Below are 24,447 nucleotides of genomic sequence, written 5' to 3'. Positions count from 1 at the left end.
CAGCCTCACCATAGTCCAGGTGTTGCTGCAGTGATCAATTTTGTGCAGGCATCAATCTGAAGATCATCTCTCAAGAGCAATATTCCATCCCACATCTTCCCTCCCTCCCTTCCTGCCTCTAACGTGGGATACTGCAGAAACTAGCCCTCCATACACATGTGCAGTTAGAAGCATGTGGTGCTTCTGACCAATGGCAGACAGGAGCCAATGGATAAATGCTTCCTCTTTGTTCTTCTTCACTTTAGTAGAGAATATAGGACATGTCTCATAAGTATTCTCAGAAAGTTCCACAGTGTCAATCAACACATGGCATTTGTTAACTCAATAATGCATCCTTGTATTGGCTTTTGTGACTTCTTTATTTTGTTTCCCCCAGCCCCTTATTCTATTCCGTGAACTCATATTCTCAAGCCAACCATCAGCACATAAGCCTTTGTTTGGGGCTCTGCTTTCAGGAGAGGGCTTCTCTTGTGGCTCAGCTGGTAAAGAATCCACCTGCAATGCGGGATACCTGGGTGTGATCCCTAGATTGGGAAGATCCCCTGGAGAAGGGAAAGGGTACCCACTCCAGTATTCTGGCCTGGAGAATTCTATGGACTGTATAGTCCATGGGGTTGCAAAGAGTCAGACATGACTGAGAGACTTTCACTTTCACTTTCAGGGGAACTCTGGTCCTCAAAAGTGACTCCAAAAAGCAAAGCCTCAGTATGAGATTTTGGAGGCAGTTCTTACAACACTGATTACAAGACAATAAGGACCCCTGCTGGTGGTTAAGTGGTTGTTGATAAATTGCAAGTGGTGACAACTCCTGCATACAGTAGAAGCAAAGCTGATTATCAAGACTTTACTGTAGTAGATTAGAATGAAGAGCAGACAGAAAATGAAGCACTGAATTACACAGTGGCTATGGGACTTGAGCACTGTGGAAGCAATGATACTGTGGACTAGCAATGACAGGGCTAACAATAATCAAATCATGGCCCAGTGTGAAAGCCAGAAGCCTCTAGGGCACAGTAACCACCGAGCAGACTGTGCTAAAAATCAGCTTCAGTATATAATCATAAGGGTGGCAGGGCTGCAAAGCAGTCTAAATGCACAGACTTGAAATATCACCCACGTCAAAACTACAGCCCTAGTAGGAAAACAATGAAGTCTTGAGATCTAGAATGTGGATATTTGTGTGCCCATGTCTTATAATCTTAAATGGTCAGATTTTTTTGTCATCCTCTCTGTCAACAGTCTTTCTTTTGATAAAGGAAAGCAGCCTCTCCTTGTCCAGAAATACGGCAAAGAGTATATCGGAGGCAAGTGCCTTATTTATGACCTTATTTTCCCCAATATCCTCCCAACTGCCACTGCTTCAAACCTGTAACCAGCGTCAGATCTCAGCCCAATCTACATGGAGATTGCAATCCCTGCTCCAGGGGGAATCAGACCAGAATTATTCAATCTCAGTACTAGTGACATTTGGGGCTGGGTAATTCTTTGCTGCGGAGGCTGTCCTGTGTATTGTAGGTGTTTAGCAATATCCCTGGCCTCTACTCATTCGATGTCAATAGAACTCTCTCAGTAATGACAATCAAAAATGTTTCTAGACAGTACCAAATGTCTCCTTGGCATCAAAATCACCCATTGAGAATCACTGACCTATAGATAAAGAACTGCAAAACTGTCTAACATAACCAATAGAAACCAGGGGATTATATGCAGGAGTAGATATTTAGAGTGTTAAAACATAGGAATGAAGTTGTAAGGCTAGGTAACAAAGAATTTATGACATGGCGCCATTTACTTATGATTCTGGATTTAAAGTTTGACAAGGATACCTGGAATCAGTCCTAATACAAACGCTTCATGCCTCCTTAAAGCTTGGCTATGCTGATGGCCTGTGCTAAATGAGATGTTAGAACAACTCTGAATGACTATTGAGAAAGGAATCAGAAGACTCAGGGGAGCAGGAGTGTTAGAATGAATTTATTAGGTGAAACAAAAGAACCACCAGAATATGTTTCCCAGAAGTAAGGATGTTGAAACAAACTTATTATAAAACTAAAGTACCTATCAGCTGGCTATGTTGCCCAGAAGGGCCATGATGCACGTTGCCTAATGTTCAGACTATTTGTTCCTGCAGATCTAATGGTACTTGAGGGATCTGTGATGGATAAGAGCCCTGTGTGAAATTTCTGGAAAGTTCCCAGTAAAAGAGTTGCAGCACAGATCCTGAGTATTCTGCAAGGCCATGCCTGAGCCAGAAAACTATTCTCCACTGGGAACACTAGCGCTGTCTATCATGAGCTGGATTTTATCAGATCCACTAAGTCATAAGTGCATGAGTACAGCAGCAATTGGTTGAAGAATATAAACAGTGTAGGGCTGAGCCTGAACAGGTCCAGAAGACACAAGTAAATTACATGAAAGGGTGACTCAGACTTCCATGGAATGTCCATAGCAGTGGCACCTCTTCCTCAACTCACTCCTCTGCCCTCCTGGGGCTCCCTACAACTACCAATCTCAGAATAAAAAGCTTAAGTGTGGTTCACAGATGTGTTGGTGTGTAGGAAAAACTGAACTGTGGCTGTGCAAAGTCCTACTCAGGGATGGCTTTAAAGAACAAAGGTGAAGGGAAATCTTGCCAGTTGGCAGAGCCTGGGGCAGTATTCTTCATCGCATGTTTTTAGAGAGACATGGACTGATGTACAAACATCCAGAGACTCCTAGGTTTGTCTTTCTTGCCTGAAGTGACTCTGCCAACATTGACAATCACCAGAATTATAGCATTCCTGATTGTTACCCTAACCGAGGAATATATTTTACAGCCAAAACAAAAAGTGAAAATACACACATGACCATAGACTCCACCGAGATGGTCATACCCTCATCAATCAGAAGCAGCCAGCTTCTGATGTGGTAAATGCTTCCAATCAACCAATAAAGACAGAGCTAAAGACATAGCTCTGGAAAGCCCGGAATGGGAGCAGGATTAGCCCATTTTATCATCACTCCCAGTGACTCACAGAATTTGTGTTTCCTGCCTCTCAAATCCAGGCTTTGCTGGATTATAATAATTAACTCTCCAGGGGTTGGGTGGGGGCTTCCCTGCTGGCTCAGTGGTAAAGAATTCTCCTGCCAATGCAGGAGACATGGGTTTGATCCCTGGGTTGGTAAGACCCCCTGGAGAAGGAAATGGCAACTTGTTCTAGTATTCTTGCCAAGGAAATCCCACGAACAGAGGAGCCTGGTGGGCTACAGTTTGCAAAAGAGTCACAAAACATTGGACACGACTTAGCAATTGAACACCAACACAAGCACGAGGGGTTGGGTGGAGGAGGCTTCACTGAACGTGAAACTCCCTCACTTTGAGTTTCTCATGATAGTAGTTCAGCCAGCAAAGGGAGGAGTGACTGCATTGGTGGGAGTAATCAACTGTGATTAGCAAAGGATCTGGGATTGTTGCTGTAACAATAGCAATAGGGAGGGTAAATCTAGAATCCAAAGAATTCAACAGAGGCTTATCTTGGGATAAGTTGAACAGGCAATCACACAATCACGGCCCAATCAGTGGGAGGGAAACAAAAGCTGAAGGTTCCAGTTGCCTCACTGAGCCAACAACCTAGATCAGGTGATGTGCTGGCCAAGGGTGAAGGGAGGTAAGGATGGGGAGTAGAGCGGGGAGCTCAAGAGAACAAGTACAGTCTTGGCATCAGTGTAGCAGCAAGGACTGAAGCTTATTGCATCAACTCTCTTATATTAAGTCTTTGCAGAGATTGCCGGTATCCATCACCTTGAAGGGGACTGTAAAGGACTAGACTTAAATAGCCAAGCAGTTATGAGTGGTACAAAGACTGGACTGATGGACACCATCTGTGTATCTTCTGTCACCATTTCAAATCCTTTAGCCTCTTATTCCAACCACTGCTGCAGCAACCTGTTCTAAACAGTCCGATGAACTGTGGGCAAGTCCAACGTGGCAGCGCCTCTCCTCTTCCTTCCTGCCTCAGGACTTCTCTGATGTGGCAGTCAGCTTGGCAGTCACAACTGTGCATTTGGGAAGTGTGGAGTAGTTAATGGCTAGGGGCCTTAACGTTTGATCTAAGGTAGACCGGAGCTGACAGATAAATGCTTCTCCCACTCTTGGTTTCAGTGGACAGTTTTGAGACTCACTTCATGACTTTTCCAGAAGGTACTAAGGGATCAAGAAAACAGACATGGTGGCAACCAACTGAACAACACATCCTTATACTGCCTCTCTCTCCTCCTTGTTTTACTTCCCCTCCCTCATCTCTCACTCTTGCTGCCTGGGATCAAAACCCCAGATAAAATACTGTGCCTCCACTTTGAGAGGAATCCAGGAGAGGAAGTGAGAAATGGCGATTCACTTTTCAACTCTGAAGAGGGCTGTAAACATACAAGTTAAAATAATAATAATGACAAAATACCATGTGCAACTGTCATATAAAGGTGACTACAGTAAGTGTTCTGGGACTGAACAGGAAGGACCCAAGAGGCCTGTTTAAAGATCAGATCAGATCCTGCTCTTAAAAGGGAAGTCATTCAATGAAACTGAAAAGCATTTCAAGTAGTATTGACCAGAGTATATTGATCTCAGTAGCAAACAGGTCCCTACTATTTCTGCAGATTTTTCCACCAAATTATATCTTCAGATACACATTGAAAGATACTTTGCATATCTCATTTTGTCCCTTTCTCAGTGAACCCACCTTGAAAGAGTGAGTTACACATTCTTTTGCATTTCCATGGTGTTTCATCTCTTTTTTTCTACTTTTATTGTTTGGTTCACCACACTAGACTGTAATTTATCCATCTATTTAATTCTGTCTCTCCAACGACCGTGGGAGAGACAGATCCCCTTCTCAGTGGCATCCCCATCTTTGTATCTCCAGTCCCTGGCACTTAGGTGGCTCTGTTTCTCAAATAAACAAATGCTTGCACCAAAGGGTTCCTGCAGAACCCTTGCAAAGGATGGTATTGAGCTGAAGTAAAGAAATCACTCCTTTGAAATACCAACACATTTATCTGGCCTGTATCTCTCTTTGGTCATTTATTTTGTCTTATTTTATATGTATTTATACGCACCCCACTCCAGCACTCTTTCCTGGAAAATCCCATGGACGGAGGAGCCTGATGGGCTGCAGTCCATGGGGTCGCTAAAAGTCGGACACGACTGAGCGACTTCATTTTCACTTTTCACTTTCATGCACTAGAGAAGGAAATGGCAGCCCACTCCAGTGTTCTTACCTGGAGAATCCCAGGGACGGGGGAGCCTGGTGGGCTGCTGTCTATGGGGTCACACAGAGTCGGACACGACTGAAGCGATTTAGCAGCAGCAGCAGCAGCAGCATACGTATATCTTATTTGGCCCTACCATATCATGAACTTCTTCAGGGTAAGAGTCATATCAAATCACCTCCACACCTCCATCAAAGTATCTGGCATAAAACAGGTGCTAAAAATATGGACTAAATAAATCACTTGCCTTGCAACCAACAACACTGGCAGTATCTGTGCTTCCTAAATTTACACCTGCATAGGTGTCATCCTGTTAAGATATAGATTACCATTCAGTAGCTCTGAAGTAAGCCTGAGAGCTGCATTTTCTAAAGAACTTTCAGATGATCCTCAAGAAGCTGCTCTACAGAACAATTTTTAAATGTCAGTGTCACTACATCAGTGGACCTCTACAGTATTGAGACTCTTCCTGCTGCTAAGTCACTTCAGTCGTGTCCAACTCTGTGCGACCCCATAGATGGAAGCCCACCAGGCTCCCCCGTTCCTGGGATCCTCCAGGCAAGAACATTGGAGTGGGTTGCCATTTCCTTCTCCAATGCATGAAAGTGAAAAGTGAAAAGAAAGTCGCTCAGTTGTGTCCGACTCTTAGTGACCCCATGGACTACAGCCTACCAGGCTCCTCCATCCATGGGATTTTCCAGGCAAGAGTACTGGAGTGGGGTGCCATTGCCTTCTCTGGAGACTCTTCCTGGAAGATATTAAATGTGCTGGTGGGGACTTCCCTGGTGATCCAGTGGTTAAGACTCCATGCTTCCACTCCAGGGGGTACAGGTTCCTTCCCTGATTGGAAAAGGAAGATTCTGCATACTGTGGGGCCTAAAAAATTAAGAAAGAAAGAAGAAGAAAAAAGTGCTGTTATTTTGGCCCCAGCAAGATACCTCCTGCCCCCTCCCCCATTCTGATTTAACTCATTTAAACTCTCCATGCTATAACCTGTAAGTATCTAGATTTAGATTTAAAGCAAGAGAGTTTGAGAAAAACATCTACTTCTGCTTTATTGACTACAACAAAGCCTTTGACTGTGTGGATCACAAAAAACTGTGGAAAATTCTTTGAAAGATGTAAATACCAGACCATGTTACCTGACTCCTGAGAAATTTGTATACAGGTCAAGAAGCAACAGTTAGAACCAGATGCAGAACAACAGACTGGTTCCAAATTGGGAAAGGAGTATGTCAAGGCTGTATATTGTCACCCTGCTTATTTAACTTATATGCAGAGTACATCATGTGAAATGCTGGGCTGGATGAAGCACAAGCTGGAATCAAGAGTGCCAGGAGAAATATCAATAACCTCAGACACGCAGATGACACCACCCTTATGGCAGAAAGCGAAGAGGAACTAAAGAGCCTCTTGATGAATGTGAAAGAGGAGAATGAAAAAGTTGGCTTAAAGCTCAACACTCAGAAAACTAAGATCATGGCATCTGGTCCCATCACTTGATAGCAAATAGATGGGGAAACAGTGGAAACAGTGTCAGACTTTATTTTGGGGGGGCTCCAAAATCACTGCAGATGGTGATTGCAGCCATGAAATTAAAAGATGGTTACTCCTTGGAAGAAAAGTTATGACCAACTTAGATAGCATATTAAAAAGCAGAGACATTACTTTGCCAACAAAGATCCCTCTCATCAAGACTATGGTTTTTCCAGTGGTCATGTATGGATGTGAGAGCTGGACTATAAATAAAACTGAGTGCCCAAGAATTGATGCTTTTGAACTGTGCTGTTGGAGAAGACTCTTGAGAGTCCCTTGGACTGCAAGGAGATCGCACCAGTCAATCCTAAAGGAAACCAGTGCTGAATGTTCAGTGGAAGGACTGATGTTGAAGCTGAAACTCCAGTACTTTGGCACCTGATACGAAGAACTGACTCACTGGAAAAGACCCTGATGCTGGGAAAGATTGAAGGTAGGAGGAGAAGGGGATGAAAGGGGATTAGATGGTTGGATGGCATCACCGACTCGAAGTACATATGTTTGAGCAAACTCATGGGAGTTGGTGATGGACAGGGAAGCCTGGCGAGCTGCAGTTCATGGGGTCGCCAAGTCCATAAGGACACGACTGAGCGACTGAACTGAACTGATTTAGATTTAACTGAACTTTAGGCGTGCAAAAAAGAAAACATTTGATCAGATCTCTTCTTAAGTGAACTGTTGAAAACAGCTGAATAAATAAGTCTTCTAGAGAAAGGAATACGTACACCAAATCCCCCAGGTCCGCAGTCAGTCTCCAGCGACAGGGGCCGCTCCTGCAAGTCCTAGACACGCCCCCTCCGGAGAAACCTGACCCCACCCCCTCACCAAGGCCAAAGCCGCGACTGCTTCCTTCTCAACCCAACAGACTTCCGGCGAGGAGGTGTGTCACGTGCCCGGATATAGGAAGTTGTGGCCGGACGGCTGCTTCCAGTTCTCTGCTTAATTGAGGGGTTCGTCCTAGTAACGGTGGCCGCCCCAGTCCTGTCCGGTCTCCGTGTTGGAGGACCCGCCTCGGCACAGCCGGGCTCGGTCCGGCCTTGCGGTAAGCCTTCGGCCGCGGCTGCCGGGCGGTCCTGGCGGCGGCGGACAAATGAACGGAAGGGTGGACGCCAAGGTCTCAGGCGGCTCCTCAGTCCTGGTGCTGGTTCAGCGCAGGGGGCTGGGTACTGCTCCCTCCGCCGTCAAAGCCCCCTTCTCTTCCCAGCCTTTCTGGGTAAGGCGGAGAGGCCGGTGGGAGGATCCCGTTACCCCTTGTTATCCTGGGGGACTGGGAGGGCAGCCCAGACATCCTTTTCCGGTTCCGCCCATGAAAATCAGATTTCATCGTAAAAACCGGTCTTGAACAGTTTGTTCTTTGGCTTGGACCAGGAGGGGAGGGCGTGGCAGTACCTTTCCCTTCTGTGTCCAAATCCTCATTTTCTTCTAAATCTCATAAGTGCATTTCCCTGTTGCCATGCAATGGCGTGTTCTCTTAGTGCTCCATGCACTAAGGTGTCTGGATAGCAGACAGGGTACTTACCAACACGCACTCACTCTCATGACAGGACTGCTTACGAGTTATCTGTCACATCCTGTAGATCCGGCTGAATTTAAGGAAACAACGACCGACATAGAGTATTGTGGCTGACTGCTTCTGGAACGTGGTCAGACATGGGTTCTTATACCTGGAAAATAGTTTTAAAGAACCTCTAATGATTTATTCACTGATTTATCAAAAGAGTATTATAAACACTGGAGAGTTTCTCACGCCATGTTCATAAAGTAGATGCCGTTGGAGGCAAGAATCGTCCTGTCTTCGTGGATATGTCTGTAATATTCACCATGGTAACCTAGAATTTTGCCTGGCACTTAGTAGGCATCCGGAGAAGGCAATGGCACCCCACTCCAGTATTCTTGCCTGGAAAATCCCATGGACGGAGGAGCCTGGTAGACTACAGTCCATGGGGCCGCTAAGAGTCGGACACGACTGAGCGACTTCACTTTCACTTTTCACTTGCATGCATTGGAGACGGAAATGGCAACCCACTCCAGTGTTTTTGCCTGGAGAATCCCAGGGACGGGGGAGCCTGGTGGGCTGCCTTCTATGGGGTCACAGAGAGTTGGACACGACTGAAGCGACTTAGTAACAGCAGCAGCAGCAGCAATAGTAGGCATCAATGTTTGCTGAATGTGTAGTGCTTTTCATTCTGCCTAACTCCTTTATCAGCTGTGCCTATTTCCTCTCTTGTTTTTAACACTTACCATATTGTCAGTCCTTGCTTTTGACCAAACAGGGATTGGGTGATAGTTGCTGACCACTAATAGTCATTCATTCATTTAACCAGTTTTTATAATTCAGCTTAGATTTCCTCAAGAGGTATTTGTTTAGTACCTACAAAGACAGAATATGAAACTGCTAAAACACCTCCTCCCCCAGCCATCCCCCCGCCCCTTGAAGAGAGTTCTTGAGATCCAGGAACTTGTGACTTTATGAGCCAGTTGGACAGCAAGTACTGGATGTTTAACAAATACAGTAAGTGGTATAGCAGTTGAGAGGAGAAATCAATTTGGATTAAGGTCTGTATTGAATCAGTTCAGTTTATTTGCTCAGTCGTGTCCGACTCTGTGACCCCCATGGACTGCAGCGTGCCAGGATTCCATGTCCATCACCAACTCCCAGAGCTTGCTCAAACTTATCTCCATCAAGTCAGTGATGCCATCCAACCATCTCATCCTCTGTCATCTGCTTCTCCCTTCAACCTTTCCCAGCATCAGGGTCTTTTTCAAGGAGTCAGTTCTTTGCATCAGATGGCCAAAGTATTGGAGTTTCAGCTTCAGATCAGCCCTTCCACTGAACATTCAGGACTGATTTCCTTTAGGATTGACTGTGATGAATCAAGTTCATGTAAATTATGGTATGCAGTTAGGATTTGGGTAGACGATACCCTCTGCATGGAAAATCTGAGCAAAGATTTAAAGGCTAGAATGATCAGAGGGCTTGGAGTGAAAGGTTTGTCTTTGGGAGCATTAGAAAAGTGTTGAGCAAGGGCATATTATGATAAAAGATATGTTTTAATATTATTTGCTGAGTGTTTTGGGGTTATGGAAGCTTGCAAAGAGGTAACCAGGTGCTATGGTGTTAAATAGATGTAGTTGGTGTGAATCTGGATTGTACCTTGGCAGTAGGACCAGAAAGGATAAATTATGTGTAGATGAAGGAAAATTAGCAAAATGCTTTAGCTGTCAGGTTATTTGGTACCTTCATTTTGGTGACTTTATTAACTGTCTGCTATGTCTTTGCCAAGTTCTGGGAATATAAGGATGAATAAGACACAGGCCTTGCCTGCAAGGAAATACTCTTAATGGGAAAAGAATACAACTAGCTGGACAATATGGTTTGTAAGTGCTGTGTTAGCAGAGTAGAGGGGAAATGTTAGAAAAGTAGGAAAGGAATTTTTTTTTTTTTTTTTGGCGTGTGTGACTATTTCACAAAAGAGGTCTTATTTTAGCAGGATGAATTGGAATTTCCCAGGGAGAAAAGAATTTGAGAAAAACGAAATTGCGTGAACAAGAGCCTGGAGATAGAAAAGCAAACTGGCCAGTATCCAGGGTGGCTTCAGCAAAGGATAGAGTTGAGCTTTTAGCATATGTGTAGGATCTAGAACATATGAAGGGATAGTAACATAGACATTTTATAATGGGTGGAATGGAGGTTAAAATGGAATGTAGAAAGATGAAGAAAGCAGTTGGGGAAACTTGCTCTTCGTGGTTTTATATTCTCTCCAGGGTAGATGGTGAAGTCATTTGCAGAGAGGGAGTAGACTGACAGAATTGGGGGTTGAAGGAGAGGAATAAGGATTTGCAACACCGATGGAGTAGGAAGAGGGAATCGAAGGAAGTGTTAAGGAATTGCTGAGCAACATTGAAAGCTTAGCATTGATTGGATCTAAAAGTTGTAATGAGTACAATGGACATGGATATGAGACCTTCTTAAGTGCCATATGGTAGCCCAGGAGAAGGAGAGAAAAAAAGACAGTTTATGGAGATTGATGAGCAGGGTGAACTGGTCTACAAATGGAGCAAGATCATTGAAAGGAATGGTGTGGGTGTATGGAAATAAACACTGCCTCCAGGCTAAACTGGGAAAGAAATTAAGCTTGGAGAGGCCAGATGTTCTAAGAGAACAGGATGGAAGGGGAGATCAGAAGACCGGAGGCTGAGATGAGGGGGAATAGGAATGGAAGTGGGAAGATGTGGTTTTTCTGAGAAAAGCAATTTTTTTGAGTTGGAGCAGAGATAGAAATGTTACAGATTGAGTAAAATAGAGGAGTTTTCAAAAGAGTCATTGTATTATAAAAATACATTCAAAGTTACTTATTTAAAACTCATAATTCCTTCATTTTCCCATAGAAACAGTGTTAGGAGTAGAGGTTAATTTCCTAAACCAGCTCACATATATTAAATACTAAACATCTGCATTGGAAATAGTAATACACACACACACACACACACAAATATGTATTCAGTATATTTAACAAATAAAATTGAAAAGAGATGTTTAAAAAATATTTAAGTTGATATTTGAAAAAAGACGTTGAATTAGATGAGAAAAGGAAGACGAGTGGAAAACTATTTTCTAATAACAGCTTTTTTGAGATATAATTAATATACCATAAAATTCACCCTTTTCAAGTATATAATTCAGTGGTTTTCAATATATTCACAGGGTTATACACCCATCAGTACTGTCTAATTGAAGGACATATTCATCACCCCCAGAAGAAGCCCCATACACATTAGCAGTCACTCCTCATGCCTGCTTGCCCCCCACCCCTGGCAACCAGAAATCAGTCTGTCTGTGTGGATTTGTCTACTCTGGACATTTCATATAAATGGAATCATGAAATATGTGGCCCTTGGCAACTGACTTCTTTCACTTAACATAATGTCTTTAGGATTCATCTGTGTGTCAGTAGTATGTATCAGTACTTTGCTCCTTTTTATGGCCAAATGCCACTGTATGGGTACATTTCATTTTGTTGTTCCCCAGGACATTTGAGATGTTTCCACTTTTGGCTATTGTGAATAATGCTGCAGTGGACGTTTATGGGCATGTTTTTGTGTGGACATACATTTTCAGTTTTCTTAAGTATATACCTAGGAGTGGAATTGCTGGGTCATGTGGTAAATTCACATTTAACTGTTTGAACCCACCAAATTATTTTCCAGAGCAGCCGCAGTATTTTACAATCATCAGGAGTATATGAGACTTCCCTTACCAACACTTGTCTTTCTAATTTTAGCCATCCTAGCAGGTGTAAAGTGGTGGGTATCTCATTATTTTAATTTATGATTCCCTAATGGCTAATGATGTTGAGCATCTTTCCATGTCATTTTTAACCATTCATATGTCTTCCTTGGAGAGATGTCTCCCAAATCCTTTTCTCAATTTTTAATTGGGTTATTTGTTTTTTTGTTGTTGAGTTGTAAAAGTTATTTATATAGGAAATTTATATTTAAATATTGGGAATGGGCCTTTTAATTTTTCTTAAATCTTTTAAAAAATATTTAGTATTTGGTGAGCACTTCAAAAGATCTTCAGTTCAGTTCAGTCACTCAGTCGTGTCCGATTCTTTGTGACCCCATGAATCGCAGTATGCCAGGCCTCCCTATCCATTGCCAACTCCCGGAGTTCACTCAGACTCATGTCCATCGAGTCAGTGATGCCATCCAGCCATCTCATCCTCTGTCATCCCCTTCTCCTCCTCTCCCCAATCCCTCCCAGCAACAGAATCTTTTCCAGTGAGTCAACTCTTCGCATGAGGTGGCCAAAGTACTGGAGTTTCAGCTTTAGCATCCTTCCTTCCAAAGAACACCCAGGGCTGATCTCCTTTAGAATGGACTGGTTGGATGTCCTTGCAGTCCAAGGGACTCTCAAGAGTCTTCTCCAACACCACAGTTCAAAAACATCAATTCTTCGGCGCTCAGCTTTCTTCACAGTCCAACTTTCACATCCATACATGACCACAGGAAAAACCATAGCCTTGACTAGACGGACCTTTGTTGGCAAAGTAATGTCTCTGATCTTAGAGTTTGATAATACTGGTTCTCTAATTTCTTTTCCAAACACACAGCTTTTTATCTTTATGATATAGGTGTACAAATGTATGAAATTATTTCCCCATGCTTATTAACCATAAATAAGGTCTTTTCCTAATCCTAAATGGAACAATATAAGAAGAATGATTTTGACAAATATAATATCTATACTCTGAATTTTTCAGCTGAGTAAAGATGACAGCAATCAAGCATGCATTACAAAGAGACATTTTTACTCCAAATGACGAACGCCTGCTGAGTATTGTCAATGTCTGCAAGGCAGGAAAAAAGAAAAAGAACTGTTTTTTGTGTGCCACAGGTGAGTATTTAATAAGGAAAGATTTCTTTTATTCCTTGGAGACATTTCCTGGTTGTTTATAAAATATTCTCATTGTCTCTATGATTGGAAAAACTGTTGGGCCAGCACATTCATTTTTTTCAGTTGTCTTTAATTAAATCTTAAAAAGATACAAAAGCACTTCCATAACATATAAAGGTATGAACACTTGTGTAGCCACCTCCCAGGATAAAAGGAATATTACCATTACCTTTGAAGTCTCTTGTGTGCCCTGCCCTGCTCCCATTCCCTTCCCTCGCTCATTAAGAGGTAACGAGTATCCTGAGTTTTGATTTACTATTTCCTTGCTTTTCTTTATCATTTTGCCATATATGTTTGTAATCTCAAATAATGTATTGTTAGATTTGCTTTAAACTGAGCATATATTGGATTGTAACACATGTATTCATTTGTGACTTCCGCTCATCAGTAGATTCATGTTAGTGAGTGTTAACATCTGTTTTTCTCCCATGCCTGTTGAGTCTTTTATTTCCACTGCTATGTAGTGTTCTATTCTGAGAGTACAACTGTTTACTTACCCATCCTACTAGTGATGACCAGGAGATTTGTCTCCAGGTTTTGCTATTCAGGCAACAAAACATGTTTGTCCTTGTCTGCCAGTGTATAGGCAAGAATTTTCTGGGGTAGATAGATGAGTATGAGATTGCTGGGTCACAGGCATGTGAATGTTCAACACTATAATAACAAATTATTTTCAAAAGTAGTTGTATTGATTGCACTCCCACAGGCAGTGTGTATTTTGGGTTCTCCACATCTTAGTCTAAACTTGGTTTTGACACTGGCTTTTGACAGACTATCAATTGTTTCCAATCTGGCGAGTGTGAAATAGAATCTCATTGTGGTTTTAAACTGTATTTCCCTAAATAAAAATGAGATTAAGTCTCTGTTCATGATTTTATTAGCCATTTATTGCCTAAATTTGCCTGTTTAAGCCTTCTGTTCATTTTTCTACTGTGTTGGTTGTCCTTTTTGTTTGGTTGATTCTTTGAGGTCTTTATATAATGTGGGTGCTAATTTGTTGGTTATATGCATCCTGGTTTGTGGCTTGTGGTTTCACTTTTTATCATGCCTTTTGATGACATTTATAATTTAAATGAAATCAGATTAATCAGTCTGATCATTTATATGACCATTTATGGCCTTTTGTCTCTTGTTTAAGATGTCCTTCCCTACCCTGTCGTGTGTTAGTGGCTCAGTCGTGTCTCACTCTTTGTGACCCCATGCATTGTAGCTCACTAGGCTCCTCTGTCCATGGAATTCTCCAGGCAAGAATACTAGAGTGGGTTGCCACTCCCTTCTCCAGTGGATGTTCCCTACCACGGGATGAAACCCAGGTCACCTGCATTGCAGGCGGATTCTTTACCGTCTAAGCCACCAGGGAAGCCCTTGAAAGTATTCTCCTGTATTACCTTCTACAAGTTTTATAATTTTACCTTTCATATTTCAGTCTCTGATTTACCTGTATCCATGTTTGTAGTGATAAGTGTTTGTTTTTTTCTGGTCACTTTCTTATATCTGGTTTTTGTTGTTTTGTGGGTATTTTGTTGTTTTATCTAAATTTTATAATCAACCTGTCATGTTCCAAATTTTGTTAGGATTTTTATTGGAGTTGTTTTGAATCTATAGTTCACTTTGGAGAGAACGTGCATTTTTACATAAAATCTTGTTCATGCATATGGTGTGGTTTTCTTGGTCTTCTTTAATGCCTTTCAACAAGGATTATAGTTTTAAAGACTTTCAGTAAGTTTTATAATTTTAAAGGCTTTTGCACATGTGTTGTATTTACTCCTAGGTATTTATTTATTCCTAGATTTTTTATACCATCATAAATGATAATTCTTATTAGCATTAATACATTTTAAGACTTTATTATTTTTTTAAAGCAGTTTTAGGTTTACAAGAATATTGAGAGGAAAGTACAGAGAATTCCCATATATACCTTTACCCTTACATGCATAGCCTTTCTCTACCACTCACCACAATGATACATTTGTTACCAAGAATAAACCTACATTAACAAATTGTAATCACCCAAAATCCATAGTTTACCTTAGGGTTCAATCTTGATGTTGGTTTGGACAAATGGATAATGACATATATCTGTCATTATAATGTCATACAGTATTGTCACTGCCCTAAGAATTCTCTCTGCTCTGCATGTTCATCTCTTCCCCAATTCCTGGTGACCACTCATTTTTTTTACTGTCCCCATAGTTTTGCCTTTTCCAGAAGACCAAATAGTAATTGGAATCAAATAGTATGTAGCCTTCTCAGATTGGTTTCTTTCATTTAGTAATATGCATTTAGGTTACCTCCAGTGGTTTTCATGGCTTACAGCTTACTTGTTTTTAGCACTACATAACATTACATTGTCCAGATATACCACAATTTATTTATCCATTCACCTACTGAAGGACATCTTGGTTGCTTCCAAGTTGTCAGTTTTGAATAAAGCAGCTATAAACATCCGTGTGCAGGTTTTTGTGTGGACATGTTTTCAGATTCTTTTAGTAAATACTATGGAACATGATTGCTAGACTGTATGGTATGAGTATATTTAGTTTTGTTAGGAAATTGCCAGACTGTCTTCCAAAGTGACTATACCATTTTTAGTTCCCACCATCAGTGAATGACAGTACATGTTGCTGTACATCCTCACATGTGTTTGGTATTGTCAGTGCTCTGGATTTTGGCCATTAAGAAGGAAATGACCACCCACTCCAGTATTCTTGCCTGGGAAATCCCATGGACGGAGGAGCCAGGCGGGCTACAGGCTGTGAGGTCACAAAAGAGTCAGACACGACTTAGTGACTAAGCAACAGTAGGTGTGTAGTGGTATCTCACTATTGTTTTAATTTGCATTTTCCCCATGAGAAATGATGTGGAGCACCTTTTCATATGTTTATGTACCATCTGTATATTTTCTTTGGTTGGATGTCTGTCAAGGTCTTTGGCCCATTTTTTAATTAGCATATATTGTCTTATTGTCGAGTTTTAAGAGTTTTACTTATGTAAGGAATCTGCCTCTGACCCTCTAGTCTGATTTAGATTCTTCTTTTAGTAATCTGTGTATTCCCCAGTCATAGCATTTGTTATGAAATACTGTTCCTGCTTTAGTATCGTGTGGTGGCAGTGAAGAATCTGCCTGCCGATGCGGGAGACACGGATTCAATCCCTTCATCAGGAAGATCCCCTGGAGAAAGAAATGGCAACCCACTCAAGTATTCTTGCCCAGGACATCCCATGGACAGAGGAGCCTGGCAGGCTACAGTCCATGAGAGTCAGAAACCACTAAAAGGGTCAGAGACCGCTTAGCAATTAAACAACAATAGGCATCTGACAGCTATTTGCAATGAATGAATGAGTGAAGAATAAGGAAATGAATAATATCTCTAATGAAAGTGTATGTTTTATTCAACAGTGACAACTGAACGCCCTGTACAGGTGAAGGTGGTCAAAGTCAAGAAATCTGATAAAGGAGATTTCTACAAAAGGCAGATTGCTTGGGCCCTTCGAGACCTGGCTGTGGTAGATGCCAAGGATGCTATTAAAGTATGTTTTTCTTTTTTTCTTTGACGTGTCTTTCATTTTATAACATAGTATGTTGACTTCTAAGATGATCTAAATTTATTTTGTGACCCAGTGGTTCACCACCTAACCTTGAATTAGTCTACAGTGTATTGTCCAGCCTTCCATTCTCCCACTTCTCAGTCTCAGGCTACTAAAAATAAGTAAATATGTAAGCTTGTTTCATTGTTGGTGGGTTTTTTTGAGCTGCAATTATGTTTGTTCACAAGCTACATAATTAGAGCAAAATAACCTTGACTGTACATTTCTTTGTTTAGATTAGGTCTACTTAGTATAGAATCCATGAATTAGTATGGATTTTAAGGTGGTTTGTAGTGTGAGTTTTTTAAAAAATCATTGTTTTGGTAAAACCTCATTCAAAATCACATAAAATATAATCAAAGTGAATCTTCCTCAGGTAGCCCTCACAAATTAATGCAGAATCATCAGCTGAGGCAGCTGAGCTGGTCCTGTGAAGCCATGGTTTGAATATTGTGGCTCAAGTGATGGCACTGAGTTACACCCCTTATTCTGAGGACTTTAAAGAATATGATTGTTGTTGTTAAGTCACTAAGTCGTGCCCAACTCTTCTGCAACCCCACGGACTGTAGCCCACCAGGCTCCTCTGTCCATGGGATTTTCCAGGCAACAATACTGAAGTGGGCTGCCATTTCCTTCTCCAGAAAGAATAAAATATAAGATATTAAAGAATAAGATATCACACCTTTTGCTTAAGTCACTCTCAAATTCCAAGAAGGTTGAATAATATGATAATCATGATAAAGGGGCACCTTTATTCCTGACAGTTCAAGGCTTTTCACAGCAGTACCCCTTAAATAAAAAAAAGGAAATCAAGTAGAGCTCTCCAGGTTAAAGCACGTACCTCCTCCTCCTCAGCCTCTCTAACCCTGCCCTCATCTTCCTTCACAGCCCAGGGCCCTTCCAGAGCTCTCGGGGGTGCTTTGCCGCATATCCTCTATACTGTGATGGGGCTGTAAGCAAGGCTTATAGTACTGTAACCGCAGGTGCCCTGTGAGTGAGCGCTTCAGTCTTTACACTGATTCAAAAGGCACAGAGAAGTGAAAACTACCTTTGTAGAGCAGTCTGATAAAATAAAAGTCTGGTTTTAGGCTGATTCAGACCTCTGAGGATCTCAAAGCTGTTCAGAATGACAAGCAGTTGAGTCAGGTGCAAACAGAAATTTTTTAAAGAAACAGAAACAAGTTTAGGAGAGTCCTGCGTATCTGTAGAGTTGTGATTTCTTTCAAAGTGGAGAGAATGCCTTTTCTTTAAGTATTTTAGGGAAAACTGGGCCTTTGTTGATTTCTACAAAGCACCCAATTTTTAGAAAAATGTGGAATGTGGAAAACGGGGTCTGACAGGTGCTTTGAGTGTGGGTGCATGTGTATGTATTTGAAAAGAACACGAAAATGAGATTTTAAAAAACACTTTGCATTATATAATAATGGATCAAGAGGAAAGATTTTCTGTTTAAGACAAAATACTTTAAGGCCTTTTTAGAAACTCGCCTTTATTAAAAAGCTTTCTTCTCTTCAGTAGTTTTACATTTCATAAGCCCATTGACTTGTGTAATTCACTAACATTGCTAAATGCTTATTTGAATGCATTCCTCAGCTGACACCTCATTGCTGACTTGCTTAATGGATTTTTTTTTTCTTTTTATGCAAGCACCTTGGTGTGTGTATGCTATATATGGATAGAAAACATAAAACTTTTATACATAGCCTAACAGCCATTTAGCATCACACATTGATTTGTGTGAGTGTTGCTGCTGGAGCACTCAGCTTCTTTTATGGCATTATGGGAAATATTCCCAAGGAAGAGATCATTTCCCATCAAGTTTCATGTTGGTTGCCAAGACTGTTAGATTTCTTTATAGATACTAATGCAGTTACCTTTTTTTTAAGTGTATTTTACTGAAGTACAGTTGATTTACAATGTTGTGTTAATTTCTGCTGTACAGCAAAGGGATTCAGTTAGACATATACATACATTCCTTTTCATTTTCTTTTCCACTATAGTTAAGCACAGGATATTGAATATAGTTCCCTGTGCATACAGTTGGACCTTGTTTATCCATTCTCTCTCTATATATATAGTTTGCATCTGCTAGTCCCAGACTCCCAACATATCCCTCCTCCCCTTTTCCTCTCCCTTGGCAACCCCAAGTTTGTCCTCTGTGTCTGTGAGTCTGTTTCTCTTTTGCAAATAAGTTCATTTGTGTCATGTTTTATATTCCATATATAAGTGATATACAGTATTTGTCCTTCTCTGACTTTCTTCACTTAGTATGATAATCTCTAGTTGCATCCATTTGTTGTAAATAGCATTATTTCATTCTTTTTTATGGCTGAGTAGTATTTCGATAGAAGAAGGCAATGGCACCCCACTCCAGTACTCTTGCCTGGAAAATTCCACGGACAGAGGAGCCTGGAAGGCTGCAGTCCATGGGGTCGCTGAGGGTCGGACACGACTGGGTGACTTCACTTTCACTTTTCACTTTCATGCATTGGAGAAGGAAATGGCAACCCACTCCAGTGTTCTTGCGTGGAGAATCCCAGGGACAGGGGAGCCTGGTGGGCTGCCGTCTATGGGGTCGCACAGAGTTGGACACGACTGAAGCAACTTAGCAGTATTTCAATGTATATATGTACCATATCATCTTTATCCATCCATTTGTTGGTGGACATTTAGGTTGTTTCTGTGTCTTGACTATTGAAATAGTGCTGCAGTGAACACTGGGGTGCATGTATCTTTTCATACTATAGTTTTGCCCAATACATGCCCCGGAATGAGATTGCTAGATCATATAGCAACTCTGTTTTTAGTCTTTTGAGGAACCTCCATACTGTTTTTCATAGTGACTGCAACAATTTAATGCAATTACTTTTTCATTGTAAATGAAAGTTTTTAATTGCTTGTCATTTTAGTTCTGCTTATTGAGCTATAGATTAATACAACCATCCTAGTGTAATATGTCAAGTCTTAATCCTTAAATTATCTCAGATCTTCATAATAAAAGTCTGGTATCACTTTTCTTCCATGTTTGTGGTCTTTATTTACATTTTATCCCCCTAAACAACACTTTAAACTAATTGAATGTATGATTAGCCTTCTATAGAACATTAAAAACATTTGAGACTATTTTTTAATTCCTTAGATGTAAAGAAAAGTATACATCTATATGTTTTCATTTTTTATATAGTAATCAAGTAGTTCTGCATTCAAGGGAGAATATCAAGGCATGAAATTATTGCTGTAATTTGACTTAAGAGACATGTAGAGAGCATACTACAGTTCTCTCACATCAGTTGAACTTCTTTTTCATTAAAATAAGGCCACCAGTATTTTTTACTTTTGAAACACTCTTAATTATTCTGTGTTTTCAGAATTGAAAACAGGAGCAGTCCCTGCTTTCCACCTCATGTGTTCTTGGAAACCACACTCGGGTATAGATTGTATTTTTTCTCATATGTTATAAGGAATTAGTGTCAAATCACAGTTATGAATAATAGCACATTATTAAAGAAGAAGTGTAACTCTGAAACCCCCAAAGGCAATTTAAAAAGAAAAGTAAAAACTCAAGACCATTGTCATCTTATAAAGTAGGAAGCTGAAACACATGCTGTTAAGTAGACATCCTGTACTTTCATGTATAGACCTAACGGATATAGAAGGGAAATTGCCAACTATGTTGTTTTTAATCCAGCTTCTTTTGGGAAGCAAATACATTTTTGCTATAAATTGAATTTTCTGAACCATTTTCTACAAGTCACTTAGTTGATTTTTAGTGGTGATTTTAGCTTTTTGTTTTATTGAAATATAGATATCTATTATGTGTTTTTATTGCAGGAAAATCCTGAATTTGATTTACATTTTGAAAAAATATATAAATGGGTTGCCAGCAGCACTGCTGAAAAGAATGCATTTATTTCATGCATTTGGAAATTGAATCAGCGATATCTTCGGAAGAAAATTGATTTTGTCAATGTCAGTTCACAGCTTTTGGAAGGTAAAGTTAAATAAAAGTGTATATGTAAAATAAAGTATATCTGTAAGGGAATATATAATTTGGCATTCTTCAAAGTAATTAAAACTCTGAAAGATCTTTTTTAAAAAATAATTTTCCTTATTGCAGAAGTGATGCTTATTTGTTATAGAAAATTGATTCAGCCACTTAATAAACTTAATCCTGAAATATAACTACAGTTAACATTTTGTTAGATGTTCTTCTGGTCTTTTTTTCTATGCATATTTAAATACTTGTTTTTAAATAAATTTATGTTGTTACCTCCCATTCTTTTTCATATAATGTATCGTGAACATTTTCCTTATTAAACATTTACTCAACAGTATTTTTAATGGCACCATAGTATTCCATTTTATTGGATATTTTTTAACTAGTCACTTTTTAAAAGTTTTCCAATCTTTGCTTATTTTAAACAACTCTGAGATGAATATCTTTATAGCCGTATTTTTGTGTAGCGTATTGGTGTAGTATTTAAGAATACAAGTCTGGAGTCAGACTGCCTGGATTCAAATCTTGGTTTTGTCCCTTACTATAGTTTTGTGACCTTGGTTTACTCTTTGTTTCAATTTCTCTTATCTCAGAAACAGAGATAATAGTTATCAACTCTGTAAGATTATTATAAGGATTAAATTACTTAATATATGAACATGATGAGAACAATTCCAAAGCTGTAGTAAGTACTGTTGTATATTAGTGATTATTATTCTTTTATCCAGGGTAAAGTCCTTAGACATGGAGTAAATTAAGGTATTTTAGATCATACATCTTCAGGAATATTACTAGGGATTATTTTGTGTTATAAGACAAAAAATCTACTGTTATTGAAAATGTACAATGAGGTTTTTTTTTAACTTTAAAATTTCTTTTATAAGGGCACACATGTTGTGAGAAGAGGGTTCTGTGTGCCTTGCAGATACAATTTGTTGTACTCCTCATCTCAAAGAAAGTAACTGAGGTAGCGGCAGATGGACAGAGCTGTAGCCCCTCTTTACTAAGGGGAAAATAAGTAGATTTGTCTTAAGTTGTATATTAGTATTTAAAAATAGAATCTTCTGTTCTGTCAAGTTGAAATATCTGAAATTGCCAATATTCAACCGTTTTGACCTATAAAAACGTCAACTTCAGGTGCTTCAGACTGTTCTTTGGCTTAGCTACTGGCCTCTGTTCTTTCTCCATTTTGTTTTACTTAATTCCTTTGCTGTTTGGCCGCCTGTCTTTCTCTCCTTAAATGTAGTATTCTTGTCCATCACTTATTAATTAGTGAGCCCGTTACTGGTTTCAGGCTTGATGCTTGGAACTGGCAGGGGCATCTCTCAGGCCCTGTGCTCCTCCCTGCAGTGGGGCTGGCCTTGTTATCTGAGGCCTCAGGGCTTCCATCTCGCCAACATTAGCCTCCGATGACCTTTAAGAAATTTATGGTAATTTTCCGTGCCTTGAATAATAGGTTAAAATGCTCTGAGTGAAAGTGAAAGTCATTTAGTTGTGTCCAACTCTTTGCAACCCCATGGACTATACAGTCCATGGAATTCTTCAGGCCAGAATACTGGAGTGGTTAGCTGTTCCCTTCTCCAGGGGATCTTCCCAACCCAGGGATTGAACCCAGGTCTCCCGCATTGCAGACAGATTCTTTACTAGCTGAGCCACCAGGGAAGCCCAGGAATACTTAAGTGGGTAGCCTATCCCTTCTCCAGTGGATCTTGCTGACCCAGGAATCAAACCGGGGTCTCTGGCATTGCAGGCAGATTCTTTACCAGCTGAGCTATTTAATTTTTTTTTTCAGCATTTCAGGATTGAACATTCTGGTCAGTGAATGATTGATAAGCTTTCTGTTCCGTTTTCAAATATTATATATATTTCAAGATGTTACTTATTGCCTAAAATATATTTTAAAGCAGTATATTTTGTTCAGTCAACAATATGGGAAAATACATACCCTACCTGTATTTCTCTCATTGAGGAATAGCACCAAAATCAATAAGAAGAGTATTGCTGTTTTTTGAGAATAAGGTGACTAGCTTTAAAAAAAGAAAAGACATTTAATTTTTTAGAGCCTTAAGCAAAGGTATAGACATTTTTATAAACATTAACCTAATTGAGATCAATTTTAAGAATACTAAGATCCTTAAGGATCTCATTTTGAAAATCACTTTCTATAAATCAGTAACTACTGCTTTGATTTAATGGAGTTTATATAGTAGCTTTATTAATAATTATAAACTAGTTTAATGTTTTACTGGACTTTAAAATCATGGCCTCTAATTGGTTTTTTTTTTTTAAGTCTCTAAGCTTTGGGTTATGTTAGAAAACAAATGCGAAATTATCACCATTTCCTTTTAAGAGCTAAATAATCATTCAAGTAAGACTGTTCATTGCAGTAACAGCTTTAGTAGTTTTCGTTGGTGACAACTGAATGTTCATGCTGGTAATTGGGGCTTCTTGGTAGAATAATATTTTTAAAACAGAGCTTTGTTAACAGGTTAAGTTAGAAAATTTTGTTTGGCCTTTTCTTTTTCATTCTTACAGCCTGATTTTTTTTTTTTTAATCTTTGACTTGAATTCTTAAAAGCCAGCTTGAACTGATATCTTGTGTGTGTTTTAAATTGGTTCCATCTTGTCCTTTCTAACAATGTTTTATGACTAATCCATTGTGAGGGAATGTCTGGGTAAAGGTTTTGGGTCTTGAGTGAAAATAACTAGACTAAATGCATGAGTCACAACTGACCTAAAAATAATCCCCAGGAAGTAATCTGTTTTCCAGTTTTCTCCTCCAAGGTCTCAGCAGTACTGTTTGTTACTAAGAGAAAATAGAAAGATAAATGTATTTTTAGTCACTGTCAGAAAATGAATAAGAAAAATGAACTCTGGAAATTTAGCTTCTTATGAATATTTCCAGTTGGTAGTTGAATTTGACATTGTCTTTTAAGCTTTAATTTAGCATGAAGTTCAAATGAGATGTGGGTAGTATTTTTAATATTTAAACCTGTGTACATTTCTACCCAGCTAATATTCTTTGCTTACTTTCCTCTGCTTTTTTCATACCTTTTTACTCTCCAGAACTGCCTAAAGTTACAGAAGGTGCGTAACACCTTTTCTTCTTATTCTATTCCATATATTATATTCCATAATATTTTATTACTTGCCATTGTTCTTTACTATTGGTTGCATATTTTATGAAATTGTGTGCAGGGAAAGATGTATTACAACAAAATCCATATGGTAATAAAAATTAATGATAGTATTCATTATTGACTTCCAAAGAACTGTTTTATGGAAGAGAAAATACTTCTGAAATAATTATGATCATTTAAAATATTTGTTTATTTAAAATATTTACTTGTATAAGGAGTGTACAGAATGATTTGGGCGTTCCCTGCCCCTAGTGGCTAAAAAGCTGCACACAGGACACTAACATTTCCAGAGGGACTGTTTCAAAGGGCTAGGAGCTTGATGATGCTATCTAAGGAACTTATATTTGTATACTGCAATCTGTAATTGCCTGTACCAAAAGTTTTAGCCCCTCCTTTTTTTTCTGGTACATTATCTAAACCTGCCTAATTAACATTCTTAAGAGTAAATCATTTGTTACTTTGAATTAGGTATGTTTTGTTCA

General features: G+C 39.7%; 1 protein-coding gene and 1 long non-coding RNA gene across 10 annotated transcripts in view; one reads left to right on the top strand and one right to left on the bottom strand.

The window, feature by feature from the left end:
• Positions 1-602: 602 nt before the first annotated feature.
• On the bottom strand, positions 603-7,646 carry LOC123334418. The gene is made up of 3 exons (XR_006552243.1): positions 7,509-7,646; positions 5,920-6,123; positions 603-4,183 (listed from the first exon to the last, which is right to left on the bottom strand). It is a non-coding gene; the product is annotated as an uncharacterized LOC123334418 (long non-coding RNA).
• Positions 7,647-7,671: 25 nt separating this feature from the next.
• EXOC1 (exocyst complex component 1) overlaps positions 7,672-24,447 on the top strand; it is a 54,432-nt gene continuing 37,656 nt past the window's right edge. For 5 of the 9 annotated variants that reach the window (XM_006058337.3, XM_006058335.3, XM_006058334.3 and 2 more), the window contains exons 1-5: positions 7,672-7,825; positions 13,047-13,180; positions 16,641-16,771; positions 20,660-20,819; positions 23,892-23,912. In XM_006058337.3, the coding sequence (XP_006058399.1) occupies positions 13,057-13,180; positions 16,641-16,771; positions 20,660-20,819; positions 23,892-23,912 (436 nt within the window). In that variant the 5' untranslated portion in view covers positions 7,672-7,825; positions 13,047-13,056. Of the gene's footprint in view, positions 7,826-7,856; positions 7,997-13,046; positions 13,181-16,640; positions 16,772-20,659; positions 20,820-23,891; positions 23,913-24,447 lie in introns of those variants that run through there. The other 4 variants (XM_006058338.3, XM_006058336.3, XM_006058332.3 and 1 more) reach the window with 3 other exon arrangements.

This window comes from Bubalus bubalis, chromosome 7 (genome assembly GCF_019923935.1).
Source record: "Bubalus bubalis isolate 160015118507 breed Murrah chromosome 7, NDDB_SH_1, whole genome shotgun sequence".
Lineage (NCBI taxonomy): Eukaryota > Metazoa > Chordata > Mammalia > Artiodactyla > Bovidae > Bubalus > Bubalus bubalis.
This window is presented reverse-complemented; position numbering and strand designations above follow the sequence as displayed.